Source organism: Daucus carota, chromosome 3 (assembly GCF_001625215.2).
Source record: "Daucus carota subsp. sativus chromosome 3, DH1 v3.0, whole genome shotgun sequence".
Classification (NCBI taxonomy): Eukaryota; Viridiplantae; Streptophyta; class Magnoliopsida; order Apiales; family Apiaceae; genus Daucus; species Daucus carota.
Genome location: NC_030383.2, coordinates 13,086,787 through 13,102,788, shown reverse-complemented (window position 1 = coordinate 13,102,788; position 16,002 = coordinate 13,086,787). Strand labels below are relative to the sequence as shown.

The following is a 16,002-nucleotide window of genomic DNA, read 5'->3' as shown; positions in this document are numbered from 1 at the left end:
GCTTATTGTAACATGAAAGAACTGCTAATTTTTGATTGTAAAGATAAACCAAGTAGCAAACAAATATTCCAGGTTCCAGCAATAACAAAAGGCAAAAGTTACATAGGCTAATGTCATTTGCATTTAAAATTTAAAACTGGTCTTGAAATTCTTGGATCTTCCATCGCAAAACTCTAAAGCAAAATATGCTTGTCACTCTTCAACAACAACCTGGAGCAGATATTTTGGGCCTTTTGACAATTCATCTGCAAAATGCAAAAAGATAAATTATATTTAAGCTTTTAACAATTAGCCGACATACTAAGTCACAATAAACAATTAAACATGTATTACAGAGCAAACATTAATATAAATATTATACGACTAAAATCTTACCCAATTCAACTTCTTCAAGTTTCTGCCTTGTCTCCTCAACAATACCAAGTGGAGTTTCAATGTCAGTTGTGTTTGATCGCAACCAGTCCTGGGCACATATCAAGGCTTCTGCAGTTTTTGGAGTAAGTGAACTCCTAAACGGATCAATGACCCTTCCGCCAGTACTAAATGCTGATTCTGATGCTACAGTTGTTATTGGCATAGCCAATACATTCTTTGCTACACATGAGAGAATCGGAAACTTTGTGGAATTCGATTTCCACCAAAGCAGGACATCAAAATCATCGGTTACACCTCTTTCAACCCCATCAGACAAATAAATATCTATCTCAGATTTGTTTTCTTTCGTTTCTTCAGCTTCTAGGTGCCTCTGAAAATCCATTTCCAAGTCTGCATCATCTTGATCATCGTCTATTACCATTGGAGTTGTACCAAATGTTCCTGAAGTACTATTTTTACCCTTAGTGCCGGTGTAAATAATATCTTGCACCTGGAGTCTCACATAGTCTCTATAAAGAGCATCAAGTGTATTTTTTACTTTCTCCTTCATCAAAATCTGCTTCTCCCTGTCCTCCACATAAATCTGAGCAAAACTAAATTCAACATATAGTTTATATTCTGGACAGAAGTCCATGTGTCAGTTGTAAGAGAGACACGCTGACCCTTCAAACGACTTTTAATCATTCTTGCTTCTTCTGCATAGATTTTAAGACAGTCCCGGGCAACAGTCCAGCGACTAGGGAGTTTAAATTTTGGATTTAAGTCCCAAACAAATTCAATAAATCCCTCATCTTCAACTGTGCTAAATGGCCTGTTATCTTTAATACACATCTTAGCTAATGACCTACGACATCTCTCTTGACTAAAACTATGAACCTCTAATATATTCCCACTTCCAGATTTACAAGTTTGAAAACTCTCCAAAGTCTTTTGTTTCTTATTCTCATGTTTTCCCTTGTAAACAGGAGATGTCCTACAAGAATTTTTCAAATGATTTCCTAAAGAACTTGTCCCATTCTTTTTGACATGACACCTAATTAACTTCTTACAGTAGGGACAACTCGTTTCAGTCATATTATCCACATACTTAAAATGATTCCATACCCAAGATTTTCTATTGCTAGCAGCTTCTGAATTGTTTACCTCGGGACCTTCTTCAGCAGCTGGAGTAGGAGGAGTAGGGTCTTCAGCAGCTGGAGTAGGAGGAGTGGAATCCTTCTTCGGAGATGCATCCTTTTCAGCTGACTCCATCTAAACAAACACACAAATTAAAGAAGTATGAGTTGAGATTTATATGAAATCATGAATAGATAGTGTTAATTAAGATCTATAATAGAAGAGGGAAATACCTTTCAAGGAAAATGGAGATGAAGTTTTGAGGCTGGGGATCGAGAACAGAGAGAGTCGAAAGAAAGAGGCAAAGAGCAGAGTAGGAAAGAGGCGCCTGAAACTAATTATAAGATTAGGGTTCAATATATGTATACCATATATTAATATATATTATATTTTAAATAAAAAATAAATATTTTCGGTTCGGTTTTTCGGTGCGGTTTCTGGGTCAATACCGAAACCGAACCGGAACCGCTATGTCGGTTCGGTGCGGTTACGGTTTTTTTACGGTTTTTTCGGTTACGGTTTTTTTCGGTTTGGTTTTTCGGTTTTTCGGTTCGGTTTCGGTTTTTCGGTTTTTGTTTGCTCAGCCCTAGTTTTGACACACATTTTACAGTTCATATAAAGAGTTAAGTTCTATGGAGTACATAAAAATATTGGAGTATTAGAGTACGAATCATAATTTTTTTAGTTTGATCATAAATAATATCTTTGATTATCCAAATCTATATATAATTCATCATTTATAAGCTGTCTTGCACATAATTGTTTATCAATCATTAATATCTTTCAACTTTAACAAGTATTAAGATTATTGTTCTGCTTATTAGTTATATTGAAGAACATAGATTCCTGTAATTTATAAAAGTGATTATTCTGCTTTTTGATTACAATATTTATGTTGCAGAACATAATGTGCAAATTGTCAAATGTTTACAAATATTACTGAACAGAAAAATTTAAATTTTAGATAAATATATTACATTTTATCAACTTTGTACTCCAATACTCCAATATTTTGTGTACTCCATAGAACTTAACTCATTGTAATTTCACAAATTATGTTATATTTTGTTTTTCTTTTGAAAAAACAAATATTTATATATTTATATATATATGGGAAATTAAAATAGATTATGAAATTATTTTTATATCTATCCTATAATGCGTGTCACGTAAAAATGGTAAAAAAACGGAAGGGGATATAAAGGTTAACGGGAATTCCTTTATAATACAGCATAGCTCATTAAGTTTAGGACTCTTAAGTGGATGCACGCTAGCCTTCCTTTCTCGCATGATAAAAAAACGGAAGGGGATATAAAGGTTAACGGGAATTCTTTTATAATACAACATAGCTCATTAAGTTTAGGACTTTTAAGTGGATGCACGCTAGCCTTCCTTTCTCGCATGAACCGACCAATCTTTGGCATGTAAATCTAGTAAAGACGACCTCTTGCAAAGAAAATACACTCCACAACAAACTATAGTATGGTGGAATTCAAAATTCATAGTCTTTACGAATGGTACGTGGAAAGAAATATAAGAGAGGAGCCAAGTGAAAACGGGAGGTTACATCATAGACAGGGAGAAAATCTGTTATTCATTTTTTTTAACCCCTCAAAAGTTGCCTACATTGAGGAGGCGGAGAGGGAAGCCAAACTCTTTCTTTCCAAAATGTTTGAAGAGCAAAATATCATCAAAGTCAGGCTGTAAGTTCGTAGTGACTGTTTCACGTTGTGGATGAATTTGAAAAAGCAGAGGAGAGGGTTGCGGAGTAACTCTGTAGATATTGTGACTAGAGAAAGTTAACAAGCAATATCCATTTGTACAGAGAAAATCAATTCTGCATGCATGGAGCAAAACAAGTCAAGAGACCCGGACCAATAAAAAACACAATTTAAAAGAAAGGCCTGCAACTGATACAATCCAAGTTGAAGTGTCATGAATTAATTATCCAACTGAAAGATCTTTAAACAAGTTATTCATTTCATATAAAGAGGGGGAGTAGTGCGTTTTTTCCCAGATTCATTGTAAAGTGTAGAGCCAATGGAAGGACAAAAGGTTGAAATAACTCCTGAAAGGCATATGTTCAGCCTATTTGTATTGAAAGAGGTACAACTCAACTCAGATAAGAAAGCTCAGTAAATAGCAAGTCAACGGAATCCGTACGAAGAACGTCAAATGATTTATGGGAATTATATGTCAGATAAATTCCAGGATGCTGCTGCACACCACTGAAAGAAGTTCATTAATATGTTCAAGCCTCAGTGCACAAATAATCTTTTGTGGCACGTCCAGGAGTTCAGAAGATATAAAGTTTCTATACTTTATTTTATCAGAAGATTCCATTTAATGAAGAAGTACTTACAAGACGAAGACTCGACGAACAAATCAATTCTTAATGTTTTTTTGACAAAGAATATTTGATTTAACTAGATACAGATGAACCAGACAGTACATCTGTGTATCAGTTATTCAAATTGAATATTTGAAGTCAAGCAGAGTTGGTGGTTCGTTCGTTCGACTGATCAAGACGGAGTTATTAATGTTTAAAGAAGACGGGAAGCAATTCTGCTGATGAATGGGTGATTAAATATTTAATAGATTATTATTTCACTTCTCAGATAATTAAATTAATTATGTAATTTATTTGTTAAATTAATTCACTCTCGAATTAATTTAATTTATGAATTTATATGATTAAATTAATTAAGTGGATAATTTTCTATTTAAATATAATCTACAAATTACATTCAATCATCCACTTAAGCTCAGCAAGACAATCTGATATTGTCTTACCGAATTTTCCAACTGCCAAGACAATACAAATTGTCCTACCGAAGCTAAGCCTGCAAGACAATCCTGATTGTCTGACTGAAGCTTACAAGACAATTCTCAATTGTCTGACCGAATGGTTCTCAGCAAGACAATCTTTGATTGTCTGCCCGAGTATGCTCTGCCAAGACAATGAGATTGTCTGACCGACTGGATGCTTGCAAGACAATCTTAAATTGTCTGGCCGAATGCATTCTGTCAAGACAATCAAAGATTGTCTGACCGAATGAAGATCAGCAAGACAATCCTTGATTGTCTGACCGAATGGAGATTGTCTGACCGAGCTCTGAATTGTCTTGCTAGCCTTAAAATTGTCTTTCTGCTGTGTCTTGTGCTTGCAAGGCAATCTGAAATTGTCTTGCCCTTGCTACTTTGTCTTTGCTACTCACAATTGTCTTGTCTTTCAATTGTCTTACAAGTACAAATGCTTTGCCTATAAATATGGCATTGCATCCTTCATTTTTTAGTGTTCATTCACTTTGTATTCAAAGCATTTGTAAAGCTTTCAAGTTGTTTGTAACTTGCTTGATCGTTATATCCACAGTTTTCTGTGCTTTGATAACCCGGTTGTTTTAATCACTAAATCTAGAATATACCCTGTCGAATTTATTCTACGAACTTTAGTGGACATTAAAACTGAACCATTTTAATTATATAACGACTTCAAACATTGTTATATTAATTAATTATAATCTGATTAACAAATCATATTCAATCAGATTCACTTCCGCGACGATTTGGTACTGATTGTATTCAACCCCCCCCTTCTACAATCATATCTGGACCTAACAACTCCATTGGACAGCTAACATGTACGTTGTGTACTACAATCAGCCACTCTCGGATGGTAAAACAACAAGGATTGGAGTCGTGATCAGGAAACATGAAGGGTGTATCATAGTTATGATCTCGGGCACGATGGGTCACTTGAACATAAGGGCAAATGAACTCTGGGCCATGTTGGTAGGTTTAAAAGTTGCGTTTGGAGAAAGAGAATATTTTTGAGCTGGAGACAGAAACTGAGACAGCGGTGCGAGAATGAGAGGACTTGAAAAGGTTTGTGGACATAAGGCATGAGCGAATAGTGCAACAACTCAATTAGAGACTCACAGATGAAAACTTGGTGTTACGTAAGAGGGTCATTGTGGAAAATCGAATCAGACTAGCGCGTTACTTAACAGAGGATGGAGCGACGACTAGATATAGCCTGGTTCGAATCTACAACCTTTTCAGAAGAGTAAGGAAACTCTGGTATTTGGATATAGGATCGGACTTGGTGAAGGGTTCATGCTTGTGGACAAAGAGGAGTATGAGGAGCAGCAACAACGGCAAATGAATGACTTGTATAAGAGGATGAAGCAATTTCAAGCAGTTCAGATAGGGATGAAAGAAACAACTATATAATTATCGACTAAACAAGGAAAGCAAGAAAAGATGGTAAGGGAAGAAGAAGAAAATCTAGGATAGGTTGAAGTTTCAATTAATGTATTTTGGTTAGTTGTTTAAGATTTTTTGGTTCATGTTATCATCTTAATCAAAATTGCTTAAGTTTACAGAGGGATATGTCCAAAATTTTCCTTTCAAGATTATTAATAAAATATTTTGCTTATAAAAAAAAGAGAGAACATAATATATGGTGGTAAAAGAGTGTTTTAACTTCGCACAATACCTGCACGATAGTAAATATCGTTTTATGTTTGGGCAATTTAGTAGATCATGTGAATGATAATTACATATAAAAAATTAATATATTTATTATATCTCCTACATTTATAATATAGTAAAATATTATAAAATTCAAATTTTTACAAATTATATAATCAACCGGTTAATAAACTTAATTAAAACATAAAAATTATGAAAATTTTCGAATTATATACTTGTCGTGCGGGTTTAAGCTATTTATATTGTTCCTGTATTCAATGCCCCTTATATAAGTCAAAAACATTCTTCTTTTCAAAAAATTGTAAAAAAGATGGTGATTTAAGAGGTGTATTCTCGATTGTGATTTAAATATATTATATATAATCTATATAAATTTTAATGAATTGCATCTGATTTTGATTTTGTGCATATTCTAAATAAAATCTCGTAGAATTGGTGCATAGTTTTTAGAATTTAAGTACAATACTTTAAAAATCCATGGATTATGATGAAATTTCACAAAAACATAAAATACATTGAACAATCACATAATTCATTGTCCAAAAAAAATCATAAACACTTGAATAGCATCAGATTCTAATAGATTTTAAATAATTCTGATTGAATATTATTATATTTTTAAATATAATTTAAATCCTGATTAAATATCATCCGATTTTATATTATAATTTAAAATATTAATTGAATACCTCAATATATTTATATATTTTCTAAAGTCGAAGTTGAATACACTTAAATGATTTATTTTTTTAATCTCAAATAAATCTATACTAATCCTCGGTTCACTTTATATTCCGTTCTCATGTTGTTTCCATGAATAGAAACCCAATAAACAAGTGAATCGAAGGTTGGATTTCCTCTTCTTCTTTATAAAAAGAAGAGTAAAGTGCAGTTTGTGTACTCCTATTTTACTCAAGACACCATTTGTAATATTATAGTTCGAAATCGAGCATTTGCAATATCAATCTTTGTATTTGATTACACTTTGTTGTATTCCGTTAATTTGGGTTAACTCCGTTAGTAATTTAAGAAGTAAATTACACTTTGTATACTCGCACTTTACTCAAAAACATCACTTGCAATACTTTAATTGAAAATTTACAGTAAAGTGTGAGTATAAAAAATGCACTTTAAATAAAATGTGAGCACACAAAGTGCACTTGACTCTCTAAATTATTAATGGAGTTACTCCAAATTAACGGAATGCAACAAAATATAATGAAATACAAAGATTAATATTGCAAGTGCTCGATTCTGAACTACAATATTACAAATGATACCTTGAGTAAGGTAGGAATACACAAAGTACACTCTACTCTAAAAAGAAAATAGGAGTAAGCTGTGACCTGTTCACTAAAAAAACCTTTTAGAACAAATCGTTTATGAAGAAAAATTGAAACCATGAAAAAGAGTACTATCCTGCAATAGAGCTGGATAATTATATGCCAAGCAAACATATTAATTGGATGATGACTTGTACAAAGTCCAACACCACAGAATAAGAAGCAAGAGCAGGGTATAGTAGGGTATAGTATAATTGTCGATAAGACGCTGAATGGTGCCACGAGTGCGCTAATACTGGCTCCTTTGAATATGCAAGTTAGGTGTTTTCTCAATTTGGTGCCACAAAGTCAAGATAAAATACAGTAGTACATAGGTAGTTTAGGAGGGAATTAAGGTCAAATGTGTTGATGTGCTATGGACTTATGGTGTTATATTTATTATTTTATCTCATCATCAATGTTTATTTTTAAGATTATTGGATGGGCCTATGACTATAATATCAGTCTGTATCATTTTATATAATTAAACATATGTTTGATTTGTAATTCATTTCTATTTATTTTTTATTAGTCCTGTAATTAACTACAAAAAAGTAATTAGAGAGAAATCGTTAGATTTATATAAGAATTAGTCCATATTATTTAATATTTGACATACTATCAAAATTTTAAGTTTAGAATTTCATCAAGGAAATATCAAAATTAAAATTTTCTCTTATCGATTATTAAAAATACAAAATACTCATTAAAGAAGCTCTCATCGAGCATATTCCAAGATAGTACTAATATAATGGAATAAAAAATGTATTATTTCTTGTCTACTTACTCTTTTGATTAAGCATAATCTTTATAAATATTAAAGAATATAATTTAAGATTTCGGCAAAAAATTATATTTATAATATTAGTTCTATGAGTACAAACAATCGTTTTTTAAAATTTGTGTACTCCCTCCATCCCAATTTAGATGAGCTTTTTGCTCATTTCACACATATTAAGAAGTATTAAATGTTTGTTTTTTTTTCCACCTTTGCCCATATTTATTGTGTTGACTTATTATTGTAGTACTCCCTCCATCCCAAATTAGATGAGCCTTTTGAGAAATTTTTTTATCTCAAAATAGTTGAGCTTATCTCTTTTCAATGCATATTTGTCAACCATCTTCCATCTTTATCCTCTCATATTTATTATTCCAATATGGATAAAGATGAAAAAAGAAACAAGCATTTAATACTTCTTAATATGTGTGAAATGAGCAAAAGGCTCATCTAAATTGAGATGGAGGGAGTATTAGTTAGTGGTACTATATTGGAATAATAAATATGAGAGGGTAAAGATGGAAGATGGTTGATAAATATGCATTGAAAAAGGAGAAGCTCAACTATTTTAAGATAAAAAAATTTCCCAAAATGCTCATCTAATTTGGGATGGAGGGAGTAGTATATAACATATGATCCCACTCACTTGTTTGCCGGTTAGATGAGCTCTTTTAACTACTCCCTCCGTTCCAAAATAAGTGTCGCTTTGACTTTCTGCACGTCGTGCATTTACGGTGTAAGAATAACATACTTCTACATATTATTTTTCAAATTTTCTTTTTCTGAATAAAAATATAGATGTTAAAGTTTTATTCAGAAAAAAAAATTTGAAAAATAATGTGTAGAAATATATTTTTCTTTCACCTTAAATAACGTGCAGAAATTGAAAGTTACACTTATTTTGGCATAGAGCGAGTAACTGATTGTGATAGTTATTTTGACTATCACATTGAATCAGCTGCTTTATATAAAATAACTTCTTAAAAGTTAAATTTTTGATTCAAACCACTATTATGATCTGCTAATTTCTACTTTTGAAACTAGATTATTCTCTTAATCAAACTTTTAATATATCCCAAATTTATAAGTTCTACTCAAATTTCTAACTTTCGTCAACCTAAATCATACATGTAACCTCCTTATTCAACTTCTTCTTGATGAGTGGAGTAAAATCTCTCAGTGAGTACTTCATCGTATCTTTATCGCACTTGCAATACTATATTTCAAAATCTACAATTATGATACTGCTTTTCAAGATTCTTCTTGCTTTGTGTACTTTTATTTAAGTATTGCTGAAGGCATTGAGTTAAAATATAAATAAACTATATCAATATTTTGAAAGTATAATATTGCAAGTGTTGTAAGTTCAAAATTCAGATACATACACGAAGTATATTTTATTCTTGTTTGTTTACATTTTAATCGAGCGCCGTCAGTAATACTTGACGGCTATACATAAATTAAGAAAATTTTGGAAAACAGTGTTGTTAGTATAGATTTTTGAAATACAATATTACAATTACAATTACTAGTATGTGTGCCCGCTTCGCAAGGGCAAGCAAAATGTTTCTAATAAAAAATGTTTATATAAATTTAATATTATTTGAAGAAATTGTAGAAAAAATATTTTTGTGTATATTAAATGAGAAACCATCATGAAGCGTTTATTTGAAATTAATTTATATAAATGTTACTAAATAGACTAATTTTCATATTTTGTAAAATATTGTTTGTTATTTTTTATGTAATTGTTTTTTCATTTGCAAACTACTATTCCTTTTTTTTTTTTGATAAATTATGCGTATTTTGTTACACAAATTTAATTTATTTTTTGCAGTTCAATCCTACACAGAACTATTGTTCTTCATGACATCCTATGTTTACTTATTGATTGTCCATCACTTAATGCTTTAACCCTTCACCTAATTTTAAGTAGATTCTCTATTTCTCTGGTCTATCTCTATGTCTTTCTCTCCCAATTTCTTGTTTGCATGCAAGTAAAATTTCACAATTATTTCAGTTGTGCAGTCATGGAATGCTCAGCTGTGATTGTTGAGAAATTCATGAATTTTCTTACTGCTGATGATACTAAGAAGATAAGATGGTGAGTACGTTATTTGCATCTGATAAATTTAATAAGTCTTGATTTGTATTTTTTTTATATAGAAAATTCCTACGGAGATTTTGAGGAAATATGGGTCAAAGATTCAACCATCTTTCCTCTTAAAATTTTGGAACGGGTATGAAATACTCGTTGTTTTTAACGAAGACACAGGAACAGTTTATGGGCTTTTTTCAATATTTACGATTTCAATTTGAAAGGAGGCTACTTTTTGAGCTCAATGGGTCTCGTTATTTCAATATCTTTGTAATAAGAAATGACCTCAGAGAAATCAAATATTCTAATATAGTTCACTTCAGGCAGAAGAAGCGACCGTGAGTGAGTATGAATCTCTTCTCAAATGTCATTTTTTTAAGAATGTAGTCTCATGTTGTATTGTTAGTGTCAAAATTTTATGACTTAAGAGAAATATGATTTTTATAAATTTTTTGAACGAAAAGAAATTAGTCCAAAGTTCAATATATGTTTTCTTCTTTTTTTTTCTTTCGTTGATTCGCAATATGGACACAAATAATTTAGTAAAATCCAGATATTGGCATATTTCTACAAAGAATATCATATTTATGTGTTTTAAACATATTTTTTTTGAAGATAATGTGTTTTAAACATGAATGTAAAAATCGAATCTAATTAGTTGACCCTATCGATTCAAGATTCATATGAATATTTTTAAGATAATCGGGAATTAATTTAAGAATTTTTTAATAAATCAAGAAATTTTAGAACACTGACTTGAATATTTCTTAAAATGATCATTCTCACTAAATTATTGATATATTTGAGAAAAAATATAATCAAATCGGAGTTTTGATATTAGAGATTTAAATTTATATTTGTTTTAAATTATTACATGATTATTGTTCATGTACCAATAAGCCCGAGGGGACTTATGGTCTAAACCCTGCTAAATTGGGGGTATAATAATATGTTTTATTTGATTATATTAGTGAAATATTTTTTTTTAATAATTATAATAGAAGCTATTTTTATTAAAATTTGGAGAATTGATTAGTTTTTAAATTTTCTTAACAAAAACTGATTAAAAATTTATTAATAAAACATGAATTTCACATGTTTAAATGTTATTTTATGATGTTAAATATTTAAGTGTTATTTCCTCTACCGGCTATCTTTCTCTTCAAGCACAACAATAACAAAGTCTCCCAGTAAGGATCAACCCTTGCAACACATTAATTCAACTACTACTCTAAAAGCTTGTTGCAGGTGCCAGGAAGCATGAAGGGAGTCTGAGGGAAGGCATCATCTGCGCATCCTAGTAGTGATGACATCTTATGTACATTGTATGCCATCTTGAGTTTTGGAATCTTTAAGGGCTCTTTTCGCAAATGCAACCTGAAATAAATAAACAAAAGCAACAGTCTACAAACTACTCATAATGGAATATCAAATAATTACACATTTACACCCTCTTTTGCGGATCATCTGTTAGAAGTACAGAAATTTGAGAAAAACTGATGCATAACAAATTAAGAAAAAAGTATGATAGTCTGTCAAGGAACAACTAAAGAAATATACCTCCATCGTTCCCGTGTGAACAGCTGACACCTTTAGAGGCTGGATAGGTAAAATCAAAGCCGATGCTACCATTAAAAGCTTTGGGTTTTCATCCCGGAGAGCCCTTGATAGACACTGGATCAAAAATAACTTGTTTATGACATCTTCTCAAGTTCTATATATTTCAAACAATTCAATCTTTGGAAGGAACATCTGACTGCAGAACCATAAAACCATAACTATAGCCAGGACAGAGAATTACCCGTGTTGGTTTAATAGTAGTGCCTAGCATTATGATGTTAAGTCTTAACAAATTATCTTGATCGATGAAAATCTACTGAGACAATACACTTGAATGGTAAAAATAGATCTCCAATGTAAACAAAATATTGCATAGTCAGCCCATCTCAAATGTGAAAAGAAATCTGCCTCTTGAAGTACAAACTTGAAGCAACTCCTACTCCAATCAATGAATGAGCATAAAACCAATATACAAAGTGTGTACAACATGTGACAATAATGTCGCGATATAGTAAACCATACCTTGGGGCTTTGTATCCGAGAACTGCAAAAGGAATTGATGTGAGCACATAGCAATTGTTTCCGCAGAGTTCCTGTCACCTGCTTCAATGGTAGAGAACCTGTAGCCAGCACGTAGAGCTTTTTAAGGAACTCTAGACGACTTCCAATTACATTTAGGACATACATTAAGTGCTATCTTCTTGCAGTACTAAAGTGTAACGTAGATGATTAATTTTGGCATAACATTAGCCATAAAGGAGAACCTTCAAGAGATTGCAACATCAGTAGCTTTCGGTTTAAATTATATAGTTATCATACTGTAAACACTTTAAACTATAGATTGTCATCCAGACAAATATCGCAAACAGATATTGTTCAAGTTCTTCAGTATTGTTAAAATCCATCACTGATACAGGTGAAATAACAACTTTAGCCCCCAACTTCAAATCCTTCATAGCTAATTCTGAAGCCGATATAGGCTGCACAACCGGCAGAGACAACTTATCAGAAAAATCAACTTGACTCACAATCGAAGCCACCAGAATCCTATCAACCTTAATCAGAACCACATGTGGAAGATCCCTACCAGCAATAGGCGGGCCGTAAATAGCAAACGAATACAGAACTCCATCCACATCAGATAAACCATTCCCCCCTTCCCCGCGGCATCTCTACCACTCTAACAATCAAATCAAACCTAATTAAATCGGAGAGTTGATTTTCCAGCGGTGATGCCGCGCTTGAAACCCTAGAAAAAGAGCACACTGCAGCGAGTTTGAATTTGAGTGTTTACGGGAGAGGAGAGAGTACACGCAACATGAGTTTGAAATTAAGAGAGGATATGGGGTAAGGAGGAAGCCACGTGGCCAATGGCCGTATAAACGTAAATACAAAATTTGTAGAGGGACAAAGTAGACATTTCGTAGGAAAAAAGGCAGTAGGATTTATAAAGTAGAGAGATTATAAAGTATGAGATCCATGAATACTTTTTCTCAGCTGTATGTTGTCTTAACTGCCCAGCATACAGACGTGGACCGGGTAATGTTATAAATATTTATATTCTGTTTAAAATATAATTTTGGGCTAGACGCTTGGGCCTGAGGCTAAGGATCGCACGTTCCGGGTCGGACCGAAAAATTAGAATAATTAGGGTTTTGTTTGCAACATGAGCTAGTCGAGACAAGTTGTTGTCCAGTTTGTGGTGATATGGCGAAGAACAGGAACAAGAAGAAGAATAAGAATGATTCAACATCAATGGATGTTACTACATCTACTCAACCTAAAGCAGTAAATGGACCTCAATGTACTTGCTACACCTAATTTTTACTTTTCATTTTTGCTCTTGTATTTAAATTTTGCTTATTTAATTTACTGCTCGTGCTTTACCTGTTTGTTTTCAGCTATGGACACTTCAGAAAATATTGTTTCCGATCAACCTCGTACAGCTTCGATCAGGTCAAACAACTTTCAGGATTTTTCACTCTGCTTATAATGTTTTTATTTGGTTTTTAGAATGTGAGGGTTCTTAACTTAAAATTTTGGGTTCAATTCTGTATTGTTGATTATCTGACTTCTAATTAGTTGAAACTAAAACAAAGCAATGGGGCGTGGTCTGATGAAGTGTTATATTATTATGAATTACTGTGACGAGACTTTGAATCGGGTCATCTTGGTTAGGAAGTAATATGTGAACAGAATACTGGTAGTAATGTTCATGATTTTTGGGTGTGGATTTCTTATTAGTTAAAGATACACTTTAGCATGTTTGTTACTTAGACTATATCAAAACGTAATATCGATTGTGTTTGAGGGTTCAGTTCCAGTGGAAGTTTAGTTTACCTGAACATGTTTGTTTGAAGGGATTGTAATCCCCGGATTATTACCTTATTTATCTTAAATGTATAGGATTATAATCCCATGAATTCATTTTTCCATCGTTGTTTTAGGTCATTTCCAAGGGATTATATTATTATATTACAAACATGGCGAGGTATCCTGGAAGTTCCAAACACGTGTCCTTAAAAAATAAAAATAAAAAAAGATGCCAAACACACTGATCTGCGGATCTACATCTTATTAATACTTCAAATGCAAAGGAGGTCTGGGGTAAAGGTAGTTTAGGCTGCTTCCTTGTATGTATGTAAAGTGGGCAATGCAATGGGTAGAAGTATAGAACAGAGTTTAGACTGCTTCTATTTTACATATAATGTGGTCTTTGTGTTTTATGGTTAGAATAGTTTTAGACTTTCCATGGATTTCAGCTGTTGCTTCCATATTTTGGTAGTTGGTGTTGGCCTTCTTTAAGCACATTTAGAATCTGAAATGCCCAAAAGTAGAAGTTCATGAAGAATTTACCTGAAGTGGCACAAAGTAATACAGTAGTATTGCAACAGTTCAGACGATGAAAAAACAGTTGTATTGGATAGAAAGTAAAAAACTCGTACCATTTAAGGCCCACACTGAAAGTTTGGTATTAATTTAGTATTTAGGGTCTACCTCATGAAAACTGATGTGCACTATTATAATAATACGACAATAGCCAGGAGAGAAGCAATACTATGAATTGTAGTTGTTTTGACAAAGTCGGCTTGGGTATGAGATTCCATCAATATGAAGTCTATTTGGCCACTCTCCATCCGTCTAGGGTAAAAGACTTGAATTAAATAGATTTTTAGCATGCCATCTGATAACATTGAAGATATATTTAGTGGCATTTTCGACAATATTGGTAGAATTTGACTGTCGGTCTGAAGTTCAAATATATTTATTCAACTTCAAATGTTTATTACTTACAATTAACAAATGACAACCCTTACGCAATACTAATTTTTCTCACTAATTGTTTCTAGTGCAGAAAAGTGAAGGGGGTACAGATGAAAAGAACGAAGAATGTCCGGAAAATGAAAGCCATAGCAAAAGCTGTATCTCGGACAGAGAAGTCAGCTACCAAAGTTTTGAAGAATGAAAGCAAGACATTGAGAACTCAATCGGCCAAGAAGCTATATGACTGAATTACTTTTGTGGGTAGTCTTATATACATTTTCAAAATTTCAATGTGTATTTCTTTTGGTAAGTTCAATTTGTATCGTTTATATGCACAGCCTTTTTATCTTTTGAAGAGCTTTTAGCATGTAACTTGAGCTATTTGATGCCACAGTCTGTAGACTAGACCATCAAAAAGATTCTATGTAGTAAATTCTCACTAATATAATACAAGTCCTGCCATTTTCAACATTCCATGTGTATTAACATGGTTAGAAAGTCAGACTTGTTTAGAGGCTCTTTCACTTTTCTAACCCCCATCTTTCACTAGTGCTTTGTTCGCCGGCCTATGGCTATTAGGATGTCCTTATTTATGAAAATCGAATTTTTGTCATTGTTTTTCTCCCGGTGCCCAATATTGTGAAGGAGCCCTTGTTTAGAGGGTGATCAGTTTGTAATATAACAACAGGCTAGAATGGCTTTCTAGTTGAATACTTGTATCTGATTAAAACCGGTGCTTTCTTTCAAACCAATTTGGTATAATAAATAAATTAAAAAACCTATCAATTATTAGATTTGATTGCAGAGGTGGAAAAAACTCCAGAACATGAGAACATAGAAATAGTCATAATTTAGGAACATGCTTATAAGTAAGTAACTTATAAAATGAAAAATGTATGTAATTTAACATATAAACTGAAAAATGTATGTTCGAGTTTTCAGAAAATCCAGTAGTTGATGCCTGACACGACGTCTGCGCATCCATGATCCAGCAG

At 32.5% G+C, this 16,002-nt stretch overlaps 1 protein-coding gene and 1 pseudogene across 1 annotated transcript; one reads left to right on the top strand and one right to left on the bottom strand.

Moving 5' to 3' along the window:
* Nucleotides 1–11,219: 11,219 nt before the first annotated feature.
* Nucleotides 11,220–13,078, bottom strand: LOC135151090 (uncharacterized; annotated as a pseudogene).
* A 252-nt stretch (nt 13,079–13,330) lies between these two features.
* On the top strand, nt 13,331–15,478 carry LOC108211702 (uncharacterized). The gene is made up of 3 exons (XM_017383373.2): nt 13,331–13,547; nt 13,645–13,699; nt 15,099–15,478. The coding sequence occupies exons 1-3, from the start codon at nt 13,451–13,453 to the stop codon at nt 15,253–15,255; spliced, it is 309 nt and encodes a 102-aa protein (XP_017238862.1). The 5' UTR covers nt 13,331–13,450; the 3' UTR covers nt 15,256–15,478.
* Nucleotides 15,479–16,002: the final 524 nt, after the last annotated feature.